The sequence below is a fragment of the Camellia sinensis genome, chromosome 1, assembly GCF_055761805.1.
Source record: "Camellia sinensis isolate YWXY chromosome 1, ASM5576180v1, whole genome shotgun sequence".
Classification (NCBI taxonomy): Eukaryota; Viridiplantae; Streptophyta; class Magnoliopsida; order Ericales; family Theaceae; genus Camellia; species Camellia sinensis.
In genome coordinates this window covers 30,215,267-30,228,776 of record NC_138961.1, presented here as the reverse complement: position 1 = coordinate 30,228,776, position 13,510 = coordinate 30,215,267, and the positions used below count along the sequence as shown (strand labels likewise).

At 33.2% G+C, this 13,510-nt stretch overlaps 1 protein-coding gene across 3 annotated transcripts; it reads right to left on the bottom strand.

Moving 5' to 3' along the window:
- Positions 1-6,452: 6,452 nt before the first annotated feature.
- On the bottom strand, positions 6,453-13,295 carry LOC114272931 (telomere repeat-binding protein 4). Of its 3 annotated transcripts, none has more exons than XM_082875441.1 (10): positions 12,864-13,295; positions 11,581-11,728; positions 10,632-11,484; positions 10,295-10,507; positions 10,138-10,200; positions 9,387-9,466; positions 8,381-8,622; positions 7,717-8,034; positions 7,494-7,557; positions 6,453-6,817 (listed from the first exon to the last, which is right to left on the bottom strand). In XM_082875441.1, the coding sequence occupies exons 2-10, from the start codon at positions 11,659-11,661 to the stop codon at positions 6,656-6,658; spliced, it is 2,076 nt and encodes a 691-aa protein (XP_082731567.1). In that variant the 5' UTR covers positions 11,662-11,728; positions 12,864-13,295; the 3' UTR covers positions 6,453-6,655. The 3 variants fall into 3 exon arrangements, with proteins under 3 accessions (XP_082731567.1, XP_082731576.1, XP_082731585.1); XM_082875450.1 differs by having other exon boundaries at positions 11,587-11,728; positions 12,864-13,229; XM_082875459.1 differs by having other exon boundaries at positions 11,598-11,728; positions 12,864-13,102.
- Positions 13,296-13,510: the final 215 nt, after the last annotated feature.

Sequence of the window (13,510 nt, the reverse complement as noted above, 5' to 3'; positions counted from 1 at the left end):
TGTCGCCTGGCCAGGCCCGTTGGCCCAGTCCGACCCAAAAAAAATTCGGGCCCTACGGATAAGGCTGCAAACGAACCGAGCCGAGCTTTACTCAGCTCGTTTATTGAGCTCGAGCTCGGCTCGGCTCGTTAACATTAATGAAACTCAAGCTCAGCTTGGCTCAGCTCGATAATTTTTTTTAAATATTATTTATATTATTTAATAAATAATATATTTATTATATAATTTAAATAAAAGGTAAACAAACCGAGCTTATGTGAGCTCGAGCTCGACTCGTTTACTAAATGAACCGAGTCAGGCCGAGCCCTTAGCGAGCCGAGCCGAGCTTGTTCATGAACATCTTGATTCATTTGCAGCCCTACTTGCGGGCGGCTCAGCCTAAAAATTTATAAAATTAAATAAATAACATTAATAATTTAAAAATAAAACAAAAAATAATAATAGTTTATTAAATTCAAATCAAACTAATAATCAGCTTGCTTGGTTCCCATTTTCTAAAAATAGTTTTCAAAAAATTTTACTTTCTTATTTTTCGTATTTTTTTGTTTTTACTGAATGTTTTTAATATTTTATGCAATTTTTTTACTTTTTAGACACACCTAACATAAATACACCTAAAAAGTAAAAAAATTGTAAAAAAAATCTTTTAAAAATTCACTAAATACCAAAAATATAAAAAAATACAAGAATTCAGTACATTTTTTTTATATTTTTATTGATTTCTTAATTTTTTAAAATATTCTTTCACAATTTTTTTACTTTTTAGATACATCTAAGTAAGGTGCATCTAAAAAAGTAAAAAAAATGTTTAAAATTTTAAAAATATTCACCAAAAACAAAAAAAACACGAAAATCAAAAAACTCAGTTTTCAAAAAACTTAATCCAGAAAACTCAAATCAAACACACTGAATAGTTTTTTCTCTGGCCAGGCCAGCGACAGGAGGAACAAGAGAGAGAGAGAGAGAGAGAAACGGAGTGTGTGTGGGAGTACGCACTGTCACTGTCACTGTGGTTGCTAAACAAGAGAGGAGAGAAGAGAGAGAGAGAGAGAGAGAGAGAGAGAGAGAAATGGAGTGTGGGAGTGGGACTCACTGGCTGTCTACTATGGTCTGTCCAGCTCGTTTCTACTAACCTAGCCTACTCTGGTCTATTGCATCTTTTCATCTATCACTCAACTCAAATGATAATATATATACAAACGGTAAAATATATATATATATATATATAATTATAAATTTATTTCACTATTTAAAACTATTATAAATATCCGTCATTTTTCAAAATAAATCTCACAACAAATAATTCTCTCTTTCTCTCTCTCTCTCTCTCTCTCTCTCTTAAACTCACTTAAACTCTCAATCTCTCTCAACTCTCAATTAATTTTGAAGCGTCATCCCTAAGTGATAATTGCAATTGTGCAACAAGAAACTTTTATCAGAAAAAGTTAATTTCTATATCGCATTCATCAGTCGGTAACATTAATTAGTTTAATTAAATTTATTAGCTACTCATTTTTTTATATTAATTATTTGTGCATATATATTAATTATTATTTATTACTGATTGTATTTACACATTATTTAAATTAATTGTTAATCCTTATATATTGCTTTACTTACATTACTATGGATCCTAATATTCCTAATATTAATGTCAATGTTGATACATATACCACACAACATGAATCTGTTGATTCTCCTTCGAATATCCCTCTTTCAACAATTGGGTCATCTCTAGGAGTAGAAGTAGTAATGTTTGGGAACATTTTGAAAAAATATCTATAAATAATAATGATGGTACAATTACATTTAAAGCAAAATGTAAATATTGTGTACATTTACTTATTGCTACATTTGCAGGGGTACTACTTATCTAAAAAGGTATGCTAACAAACATTTACAAAGTCAACAACCTGATATTCGAAGTCAAATGTAATTAGGGGCTTTATCAATTGATAATTTGCAAACATTTTCATATAATCCTATACATACACAAAATTCTGTAGTTGATTATATTATAAAAAAAAAACCCTTTACTATTAGTGAATGTCCCGATTTTACAGAAATGATTCACGAAAGTTGTGCACCGTAATATCAAAAATTTTCAAGAAATACTATTAGAAACAAGATTTTAAAGAAAATTGAGGATGTTAAAAGTGAATTATTTTACATCTTCAAAAATTTGAATGGAAGAGTTTGTTTTAACATCTGATTTGTGGTCAAATAACAGTTTTGAATATCAATGTATCACTGCATATTTTATTGATAACGATTGGAAATTAAATAAAAGAATTATTTTATTTAAATTAGTTGAACTTCCATACATTGGTCATTAATTTGTTAACAAGAAAATATACCATTTAGAAAATTAATTTTAGATGTAGATAATAGGTGGAATTCAACATATAATATGTTAAAAATAGCTTGTACACAAAGAAGAGTAATAGATTTATTTTTTGTAACAACATCAATAGTAGGAATACTGACTCTCACAGAACTTAATTGGCCTGTGGTTTCACAGATGACCCGTGATATACTAATCGTTCATATTTCTACAGTTGCTTCGGAAACAGCTTTTAGTGCAGGTGGACGGGTGGTGAGCGATTACCGGAGCAAGCTTTCACCCAAAATGGTTAAGGAATTGATGATATCCAGAGATCATATGCATGCGCTTACAAGAAGCAAAATTATAGTGAAAATGAGCGAATTCAAACTGATTTGGATGAATATTCTCGTGCAACGCGACTGAAATATTTGTCTCCTCCAATGATTGATCAACAATTTGTTAAAGTTCATAATTAAAAAAACATAAGTCATACATAATTAAATTTAAATATCACCATGAAATATAACCAAACAAAATATCTCATTAATATTTAATCTTAATTAAAATACTCTAGTATAAAATTTTTTTTTATTCCTAATATAAAACATAAAAAAAAAAGGCCCGACTAGGCCAAGCTCGCGGCCCAGGCCCTAAGCTCGATTATGAGTGGGCTTGGGTTTGGACTTGAGCCTCACTTTTTGGCCCATGGCCTAGCCCAATCTGCTAAAAAGGAGGGAGCCCGCGAGGCCCACTTGGGCCGACCCAAGCCCGGGCCAGGTCGGGCCATTATTACATCCCTAAACATACCTGTAAAAAATTATGTTGATTGGATATCGGTAACCATTTTCTCAATTGCATTTGTGTCTAAAAAAATAAATGGCAAATGTCATTTAAAGTATAAAACTAAATACAAATATAATTAGATGAAAGGATTATCAATGTCCCATCAATTTGATTTTTTATATGTATATTATCAATGTCCTATTAATTTGATTTTTTATATGTATATTCTACTTGATGCATCCTAAAAAAACCAATGTAGATAGTGTGAATCACAAAGATAAAATTTTATTACAAAAGATATAACAATATTATTTTTCATCTATATAACTAACAAATTAGTAATGAAAAAAAATTTAAGTGTTTTTTAATCAAAATTTTATAAAAATATAATATAATTATATTAAACTTAAGAAATTTATTGTATTTTTTTTATATCTTAAAAAAAAGTGTGTAATTTACCTTAAAAGATACCCAAGAGATTATGGATGAAAGAATAGCAAGACAAAATGGCCTATATGGCCAGCCTAGTGTTTGGTAAATGAAACCAATGTGGACATATAGACTAGTGTTAGGCTGGTTAAATCAAATCACACGTCACTTGGGATGCTTAAACTTTTTCATTAACACTAAGGCCTCGTTTGGGAAGGTACTGTTTTAGTCAAAAAGTCAAAAAGTTACCAAATTAGTCAAAAAGCCAACAACCCATACCAAAAAGTCAAAAATTCTCTTTTTTCTCTACTTTTTGCACATCTTTTCGTAATTAGCCAAAAAATCATCCCAAACATGCTAGTTTTTTTTAGCTCATATTTTAGCTAAATAGTCAAAAAGTTACTAAATTAGCCTGTTCCCAAACGAGACCTAACTGGAAAAGCACATGCATGCACGTTCTTTGTTTCTGAAAAAACCTATAAATTATAGTTTTAGAAAAATTTCGTAGGTAGCAGCGAATTTTTTGTACCATTGTCTTTATCTATGCTCACCAAAATAAATAAATAATATATACATATGATGGACGAGGTTTTGCACTTCTAATCCAGGGTATATAAGCAGCATTTAGATTGATTTGAATGCAATTTTTTTCTTAATACATAACATCTCGCATATCCAGTTCAAGCCTTGTTTAATAACTTAGGTCTCGTTTGGGAACATGTTAATTTAGTAATTTTTTAATTATTTAGTTAAAATATGAACTAAAAAAAATTAGTATATTTAAGATGACTTTTTAATTTTTTACGAAAAGATGTGTAAAAAGTAGAGAGAAAAGAGAATCTTTGACTTTTTTGTATGGATTGTTGGCTTTTTGATTTTTTTAGTAACTTTTTGACATTTTGACTAAAAAAGTCACTTGCCAAACCCTCAGCTTGTATAAATTATGAGCAAGAAAATTTCTTACTAACAATTAATTTTTTAAATTTGTGTCATTTCATGTTCGTAATTTTATTTCTCAATTACACGTTTTTTTATTTATTTATTAAATTAAGTGGTTTCAACAAGACTTCACTAAACCACTTGAATTTTGATGAAGTTTTAAACTACATGTGCTTGATAAATAAGATTTCAAATCATTTGAAGAAGGAAAAAATCATAAAGCCACTGCTGTAGTAAAAAGAAAAAGGCAAATTCCTAGGGGGGAAAAATCCATATATAGATATGCTAGGATAGACGTTTTACATTTGCAAAAAACAAATTATCTGTCTCATTTTATGTCTTAGCCTCCGTTTGGCAAGTTGGATCAGGGATTTTTTTGACTATTTTAGTCATAAAAGACAAAATAAACTATTTTAATCATAAAAAATAAAATATCACATCCAACCCATAATCATTACACTCTTCTCTCACAAAAAAAGTCAAAAAAGTAAAAAGTCCTTTCCAAACCAAGCTTTTTAACCCACGCTAAAATAGTTAAAAAAGCCAAAAAATCAAAAGCCAACCTACTTCCCAAACCAACCCTTAGTTAACCAATAACATTGTTTAAGAAAAACATTGTTTGACAAATTTATGAAAAAATAAAGGGCAAATTATATAAATAGTCCCTATAATTTGGGACTTATGTCACTTTAGTCCCTGACTTTTCAATTGTGACACATTTGACCCTGAATTTTGAATCTTGTTCCAAATAAGGACAATTGAATATATAATTAGATTTTTTAAGGGTAAAATTGTCAATTTGATAAAATATAAACTAATTTTACAAAAATAAATGTCAAACAAATATTTTTGAATTTTTAAAAATTATTTCTACCTACTAAAAATAAAATCATATAAAATTTATAAATCTTTTAGACATTTATTTTTTTTACCAAATTAATTTTTATTATGTATTTGAATGATGATCATGTAAAATTAATTTTAAAAAATTAATCATGTAGGTTTTATTAATTTTACATAATTTTATCATTGGTGGATAAAAATATTTTTTTGACATTTATTTTTATCAAATTAGTTTTTATTTTATCAAATTGACAATTTTACCCTTAAAAAATCTAATGATATTTTCAATTGTCTTTATTTGGAACAAGATTCAAAATTCAAGGTCAAATGTGTCACAATTGAAAAATCAGGGATCAAAGTGACAAAAATCCCAAACTATAAGAACTATTAATGTAATTAATCCAAAAATAAAGCTTGAGAATGGAAAAAATGGAACAGAAAATCCGTAGTCTATAAAAGGGCTGAAAATCACGTGTCCCTTTCTCTTATGTTGCAAATTTCATATCTATCAACGATCAGACTAAATTTTGTTTCTACCACACAATTAAACTTGAGAAACCTAATCACATAACAAAAATAAAGTTGGCAAAGTTTTGTAGCTACCACATGATTAAGTTAGAGACACTTGATTGTGTGATAAAAATGAAGTTTGAGATTGGACTAAATGGAGCAAAAAATAAACACTCCACAAAAACAGTTTGGCTATTAGAACCACAAGGTTAAAAGACAAGAAGATAATGACAACCCAATAATGTACCAAGCAAGATTCCCACACTGAAAAAAAACAACCATGCTTCCTACACTCAGTGGGGGTCGCGCCCCCAGTGAAGTGACGTGGCGTGCCCCCACTGGTCGAAAATAAAAAAAAAAAGAAAAGAAAAACTGTTTTTTTCCTTCCAACCCCCAGCTGACACCTCACTGGGTGTCACCCCCAGCTGGGGGTAGGAAGCATTTTTCGAAAAAAAATATATAAAAAAGAAGAAGAAGAAGAAGAAGAAGAAGAAGAAGAAAGATTCCAAGGAATAAATATTTTTTTTAAAAATTCATAATTTAATTCTCTTTCAAGACCTTTTGATTTTCAAAAGTATGTGAAACAATGGAATCTCTATCAAATCAAAGTGACCACTATGGATTCTGTTAGAATACCCTTTATTTTGTCAAATCATTTACAAGCCAGCACCTGGCAATGAATCATTGTGAAGTAAGCATAATATTACATGAGACCATATTAATTTTTTACACTTCATTTTTTCAATTTCACTGTCACAACTAATTTACACTCTAACCATTTGGGTACCTCTTTGAAAGTCTTCCCTCCTGAGCAGTCTGAAATCTTTAGAGGGTTTCAGTTTGAAGCTTGCCATGTTGCTTAGATTGGTGCTGAGACCAGTAAGAATGGGCAGCCAAGACTCGGTCCAAGAGCTCCTGCGGCACGGGCTCGCCTCTTCTTTGCTGGGGGGCGATGCTTGCCGTGTGAACCAATGTCTTCCACTTATCCTGCATACGAGCACACACAATCATTCATCATCAGAGGGTAACAGCTTGTTTACGTAATTATTTAAGTACCTATATGATAAAATATTAGTCTAACCCAAAACAACCCATGTGCTTCCTTTCGGATTGACACGTTAATCGTGTTAATAAAAAAACTAAATTACGTCAAAGACTAAAAAATATTCAATTAGCAGGAAAGTTTAAGGATTGTCATGTGCTGACAGGTCTCTGTCAGGTCATCCTAACAAGCAACATCATGAGATATATCCGAGAAAAAGAGGTTTGTAACAACTTGTAAGATCTCCACAGTGATCGTCTTTTCCTGGTGTACTAAAAATGAATATTTACATATATATAAATGAAGGGTGTCTACCAGCGATAATCACATGGAAAACTGTGTTATGCAAAGGTCATATTTGATTATTCTTCTCTCAGATCCACAACTAATATTCCAGCAGTAACTTCCATTGACATATATGGTATCGTTTAAAATAACAGTATCAAGATATGTATCGTATCGGCGACGCAGACAAAATCGACTGATGTATTGGTGACTATCCATATTGGAAGTTCAAAATCCCGATAGATACTTAAAACCTGGCATGGCACATTCACACCTGTAGCTGGTAACAATCTCACATGCTTGAACATAGATAAAAATTGCAAATGAATTTCTTACCTTCAAGTCCACATAAGTTCGATGATCTGCATTCTCAAAAGCACGCAATTTAACATCACGCCACCTGCAGAATCAGAAGATAATTGGAACTCCGGATCCTCTCAATAAGAATAAAAAAAAGTTCTCTATATTGAAAAATAGAACAGACTTGTATATCTCCCTAGAACGTGGACGGAATGAGAACAATAGGCAAAATGACGGAAGAAGCAGTATATTTACATACCTTCCAGTTCCGAGATTCTCAACTGCTTCAACTAGTGCTTCTACTTCTGACACAGAGAAAGGTCTCCTAGTTCTACGCTGCACAAGTTCAGACCGCCTAGTTTTCTGGTTCATGGGAAACACAGCAAGTGCTTCCACGCTCATTGCTGGTACGGGAACCAAGGCTCTGGAATCAGGTGTCGTTCCATCTGTTACTACATCAGTAGGGGAAGGGACCAATTCATTTTTACTTTCAACATGGTTGTCCACATTGGCCACTGGAAGAGGATCACATGATTCATTAGAGAACCCTGAATCCAAAATGGGACTGGCTGGCAACCTGGATATAGAGTAGAATAGAGCAAAATTCAAAACCTTAATTTTATTCCAATCCACAGCCACCAAATAAAAAATATACATTAAAGAAATTAATCTACCATGGTTCAAAAACTTGCATCAATTTGATAAAACATGGGAAACAGCAAATAAAACTTTCTAGCCTTTTTGCCATGAAAAGAACCGTTTCATGTTCAAATGTACACCCGAACCAAAAATAAATACACTACAGGTAATAATAAGAAGAAAAAAAAAGGATAAGAAATGCAATTGACCTAGAGCTATAAAAATGCTGAAGCAACAAAATTCTAGTTCTCCGGAATAAGTATCTATCTGCAAATATACATTACCTGGTTAACTGTTGGTGTGTCTCACATGGCAGCAAAATTGGAGGATCTTTGGGGCACACAGGTGGAGATGCCATCACAGAACTTGGTTCCAATGTAAAACCAAGAGCATCCAGGTTGTCATTGTGAGAAATACCAGTTTGCAATAGAGTTCTGTTATCATCTTTAACCTTTTTCCCTTGAAGAAGTACACCTACGTGTAATCCGCCTTGAAGTATAGCAGTCACGGCCTCCATAACGGTCCTCTACACAAACATCATGCAGAAGCATAATACAAAATGAGAATCTATAATCACTAACACTCTACAGCATCTGTAATGGATCAAATAAGTTTTTTTGTTTTTTTTTTTTTTTGGGGGGGGGGGGGGGGGGGGGTTGGGGTATGAAAATAAAATTTGAGCAGTATTCCTTATTAATAGTGTGAGGGAACAGAACATAAGGTTCCTACCACCTTAAAAATAAATTCAATTTAGTGCATTAGGGGTAAGAAATAATCAGTTGTTCATATTTTTGTGCAACCCCAACCATATCATATGGATGTGGAAAATTATTTAGATGTTTGGAGAAAATGATAAGATCACATAGTAACTTAGTAAATTAAATGAGAGCACCAAATAGTAGCCTCAACCATTTTCTACAGGATAATATGGCATGAAACCTAATGAACAATGCAGCTAAGACTTAACGTAAATCAAATTCCTCAAGGAAAGAGTTGTATCATAAAAAAAAATACAAATTATATTGAACTAATAAAAAAATAAATAAAAAATAAACAAGGAAGAATAAAAAGATAAAACCACAATCAGGTTATGGTAGAAGTAGTGAAAAAAATCTTATTTTTTTCCTCCTTTTAGATAGTTGAAAGAATTCAGCACAGCCAAAATCACTGTAATCATTTCGCCAAACAAAACAGAGTGTGCCCTGTGTGACCTAGGGTATTTGTGACCTTCACAATACATGATTAAGAATCTTCTTGACATATAATAGGCAGAATAGGGAAATTGCAAACCTTCAGTGAACCAATAGTGGCAGTTTCTGGGACCTCAACATAAAGCTCTGGTACCTTGAAGGACTTGATGCTAAACTTCACTGAATGAAGAAACATAGTGCATGTCAGAAACTCTTAGAGCATGTTTGATTGGAAGGATTAAAGCATGGGATTAGGATTATTAATCCGTGGGCCCAATCATCCTATGTTTGTTTTGACATTTTGGTTTAGGACTATTAATCCAATGGATAATTAATCCAACAAATTTGTAGGATTATTAGTAATGGGGTAGGGGTGGGATAGTTAATACCACACTAATTTGATTGGATTATTAATACCTCACTATTAGTATTGTGAATCAAACATGACCTTAAGGTCATGTTTGATTCACATGACTAATAGTGAGGTATTAATAATCTTATCAAATTAGTACAGTATTCACTATCCAATTGGATAAATTATCCATTGGATTAATAATCCCACCCCTACCTCATTACTTATAATCCTACAAATTTGTTGGATTAATTATCCATTGGATTAATAATCCTAAACCAAAATGTTAAAACAAACATAAGATAATTGGGCCCACGGATTAATAATCCCAATCCCATGTTCTAAAAGTCATATTGCAATCAAGTAAAAAAAAAAGAAGTTAAATGTACATCACTATCCACGCATACACATACAGAGATCATTTCTTTCTTTCTTTCTTTATTTATTTTTGGGTTTATTTATTTATTTATAGTTTTTTGGGGGGTGTTGTTTCTAGTACCGTGGGAATCCCTCGAGTGGAATGATGCTTGACGACCTAAAACTGAAGATGGAACCCCACTTGCTGCACCCAAAAAAAATAAAACACTAAAATCAGCTAGAGAACTTGGAATAGCAAAAAAGCTGTAAATCCCCAAGACAAATAGAAAAGTAAGAACCTCTATGCAGCAAGTTTTTAGGTGAGCCACCCTTGTCTCCCTTCATAGTCTTCTCATGTGAGTTAGAAATACTTTCACTACTTGCCTCCCAATCATATGCTAGAGTCGAGCTGTGGTAAAATAATTTTCTCTTCTTTAAAGGACCTTCGCGTTGAATTCTTTCACTGGTGTGAAGGGCTTTCCTATTGCGGGAGACGTGCTTCATGCCCCCATCTAAAATAGAGAGAGCAAATATATTTAAATAGACATACATAGTAGACATATTTGTGCACGTGTGCATACCTTGTCAAACTTTAGCGTACTGTATCGCACCAAAAATGCTAAATCATTCACTTACTGGAGTTAGAAAATTCACAATCCTTCAACTTTGGAGCTACTTTCCAGTATTTGGAAGTCAGTAACTTTCTTATTCTTCGGTGCCCAATACGTTGATGTGGCCTAAAGGCCCTCATCTTGGAGCTAGGCCGATTGTACCGAACAGAATTTTCGTCATCATCTTCACTACCTACCTTTACATTGATCCTATGCTGCGGAAAAGAAGCATTAGGAACAGAATCCCTATATGAGGTCAACTGTACACTACTGTCAGAATTAATAAATGGATGGGTATTCACACATATTTCCATTGGATCCTTTGAACTGAAGGTATTAGCTGCAGTCAAATCTGCATTATGATTATGATTCCCTTCAACCTCTAGCTGTCTTTCAGTTCCATTATGTACGTAACCATCACATGATTCCCCACAATTAGGGGAGCCCCCCTCTACTTTGCCATGGAATTTTTCAACTGCTATCTTGCTTTCAGAGATTTCCAATTTCACATCATGACCAACTTTCTTGGAAAAGTTGGAACTTGAAATAATCGAAGTGCTTTCCAAAACAGTATCACACACAGCATGAGGGAGTTCTCTCAAAGTGGACTTTGAATTGTGATTTTGAGCTGCAAGTCCAGAGACAAAGACACTCTCTATGCAGCTTCCCTGATCATTGCACCCTGATCTCAAAGCATTACTAGCTTCCAGTTGTTCATGTTTAACTCCACCACCGTGAATTCCAGATGGGTCTTTTCCTTCAGCATTACTAGAAGTAGAACTCTCACTCTCCTGCAACAACTTGCCGGCAACAGCTGCCAGTAGTTCAAATGCACAGATTTGGCTATCCTCAACGCTTTTCTTATGTGAACCTCTCCTCTGAACCAATAACCAAAAATTACAAACATCAGTGTTTCAACATAAAGGGGATGTTAGGATCACCAGACAACCCAGTAAAGCTAAAGAATTACTAACTCTTACAGATCTGGGACCTCTAGGTATAATGGGGACCCGGTAGCCATTGAATCCATAATCAAGACTCTTCTTCAACACCATATCTCAGGCATGCATGCCAATAAGAGCTCATCAGATGCAATATGCCAGCATTCTCAGATCCACTTCACTGTAACAAAGGAAAAAAAAAAAAAACTATTAACAGACATCCACAAATCACCCTTTTTTAATAACCTCAATCACTTGATAATGCACATCACTGGAGTGAGCAAAACAATCATGAGTAGAAATTATTATGGATCACAATCTCACGAAAACTCTTGACTTCAGATACAATAATGATTATGTCAATGTTGTTCTTAGGCTCTTCCGTTTTATATTTCCCGCTTCTTGAGCGAGGCATGATAATAAACAATAATCAAGAAGATCTGTAAATAAGATTTGCTTTAGAGAGCACTCGGATCCCAAAAAGTCACAACTTCACAAGTACCTGAAATTCAATGCGAAAGGGAAACAACCAAGAGCATTTACTCATGCTTCGAAGAAGTTACGTACTTAAATTTATGAGAACCAAGAAATATGATCAAAGGGCAACAACCAAGGCACTTGCCGTAAAATTACAAAAACATTGTTTTCATTTTCCAAAGATCTTCCAAAAACCCAATGAGACATTATGACGAGAAGGAAAAAACAAAAAAAATGTTTGCAGATTATAACCTATCACATTCAAATTCCACAAGCCTGAATAGAATTAGATCAGTAGAAATTCAGACGGGGTTGGTATTAATCCAGCCACAATTGTGTACAAACAAATTAGGAATTGAACTTAAATCCAGATAACCAAATTCACATAAAACGAATCAAAAGATAAAGAAAGGCTTGTGATTTCCACCAGAACTACCGATCAGATTCCAATTTCACCGCTCGTTTTTTTTTTTTTTTTTTTTTTTTTTTTTTTTTTTTTTTTTTTTTAAGTTCCAGAATTTGAAATAATTTCCACCAAAAAACCAAAAATCGGAATCAACAACTCTGGGAACTCCGTAGAATTGGAATAAATACGATCCAAGTGCGATCAAGAGAAGAGAGACAAATCAATCAAATCTGCTCAGATCTCCAACTGATCACGTGAAAATTGACGAGAAAACAAGTAATTCACAACAGAATTCCACAATTCCACCATGGATCAAACCAAACATCTCCCAAAAAACAAAATTGAACGAATCCAAGCCAGATTCAACAACGCAGAACCTCATTACGTATACAGATGATAAAATACACACGCACAAGTAATTCGATCGGCTTACCACTTCAAGATACGATCGCCAGTTTAAATCCGTATAATGCGTATTTGCGTTCGAATTCGCTTCAATTCAATCAGAATTTTCAAATTCACGTCACATGAAAAACAATTCAAACTCTCTCTCTCTCTCTCTCTCAAAACTTTTCTCTTTCTCTCCTGTAGAGATGTGGGACGTGGTGGTTGTGGATTGTGGACAAGAACCAAAAACCCTTTAAGCTGTTTCAAAACCACACAAAACAACTTAAAACCTCTCTCTCTCTCGCATCCGTTTTTATAGTTTTGACCGAACAACCGGACCAGCCAGTCAAGGGGCATTAATGTCCGGGGCTTAAACCCCTCTGGAACCACTTGTTTTTGTCATGAGAGTTTTAATTTAACTCAACCAGTTGCCACGCAACTTCTCTTAGGACAAGTTATGCCACGTGGTACGTGTTTTAGTTACTTGTCTCTCTCTCTCTCTGCTTTTTATTATGTAAATGGATTCTTTCTTTGACTTACTAAATGGAGAAAAAAAAATAATAAATACAAAAAAATCAAAATTATTTCCAATCCATTTGTTGTGTTTATTGTTCTTGTGGTAGTTTTAAAAAAAATAATAATTTGTAGTTAGGGGAATTCAAACTTGGCATGCTCAATCAATAATCTTGTATA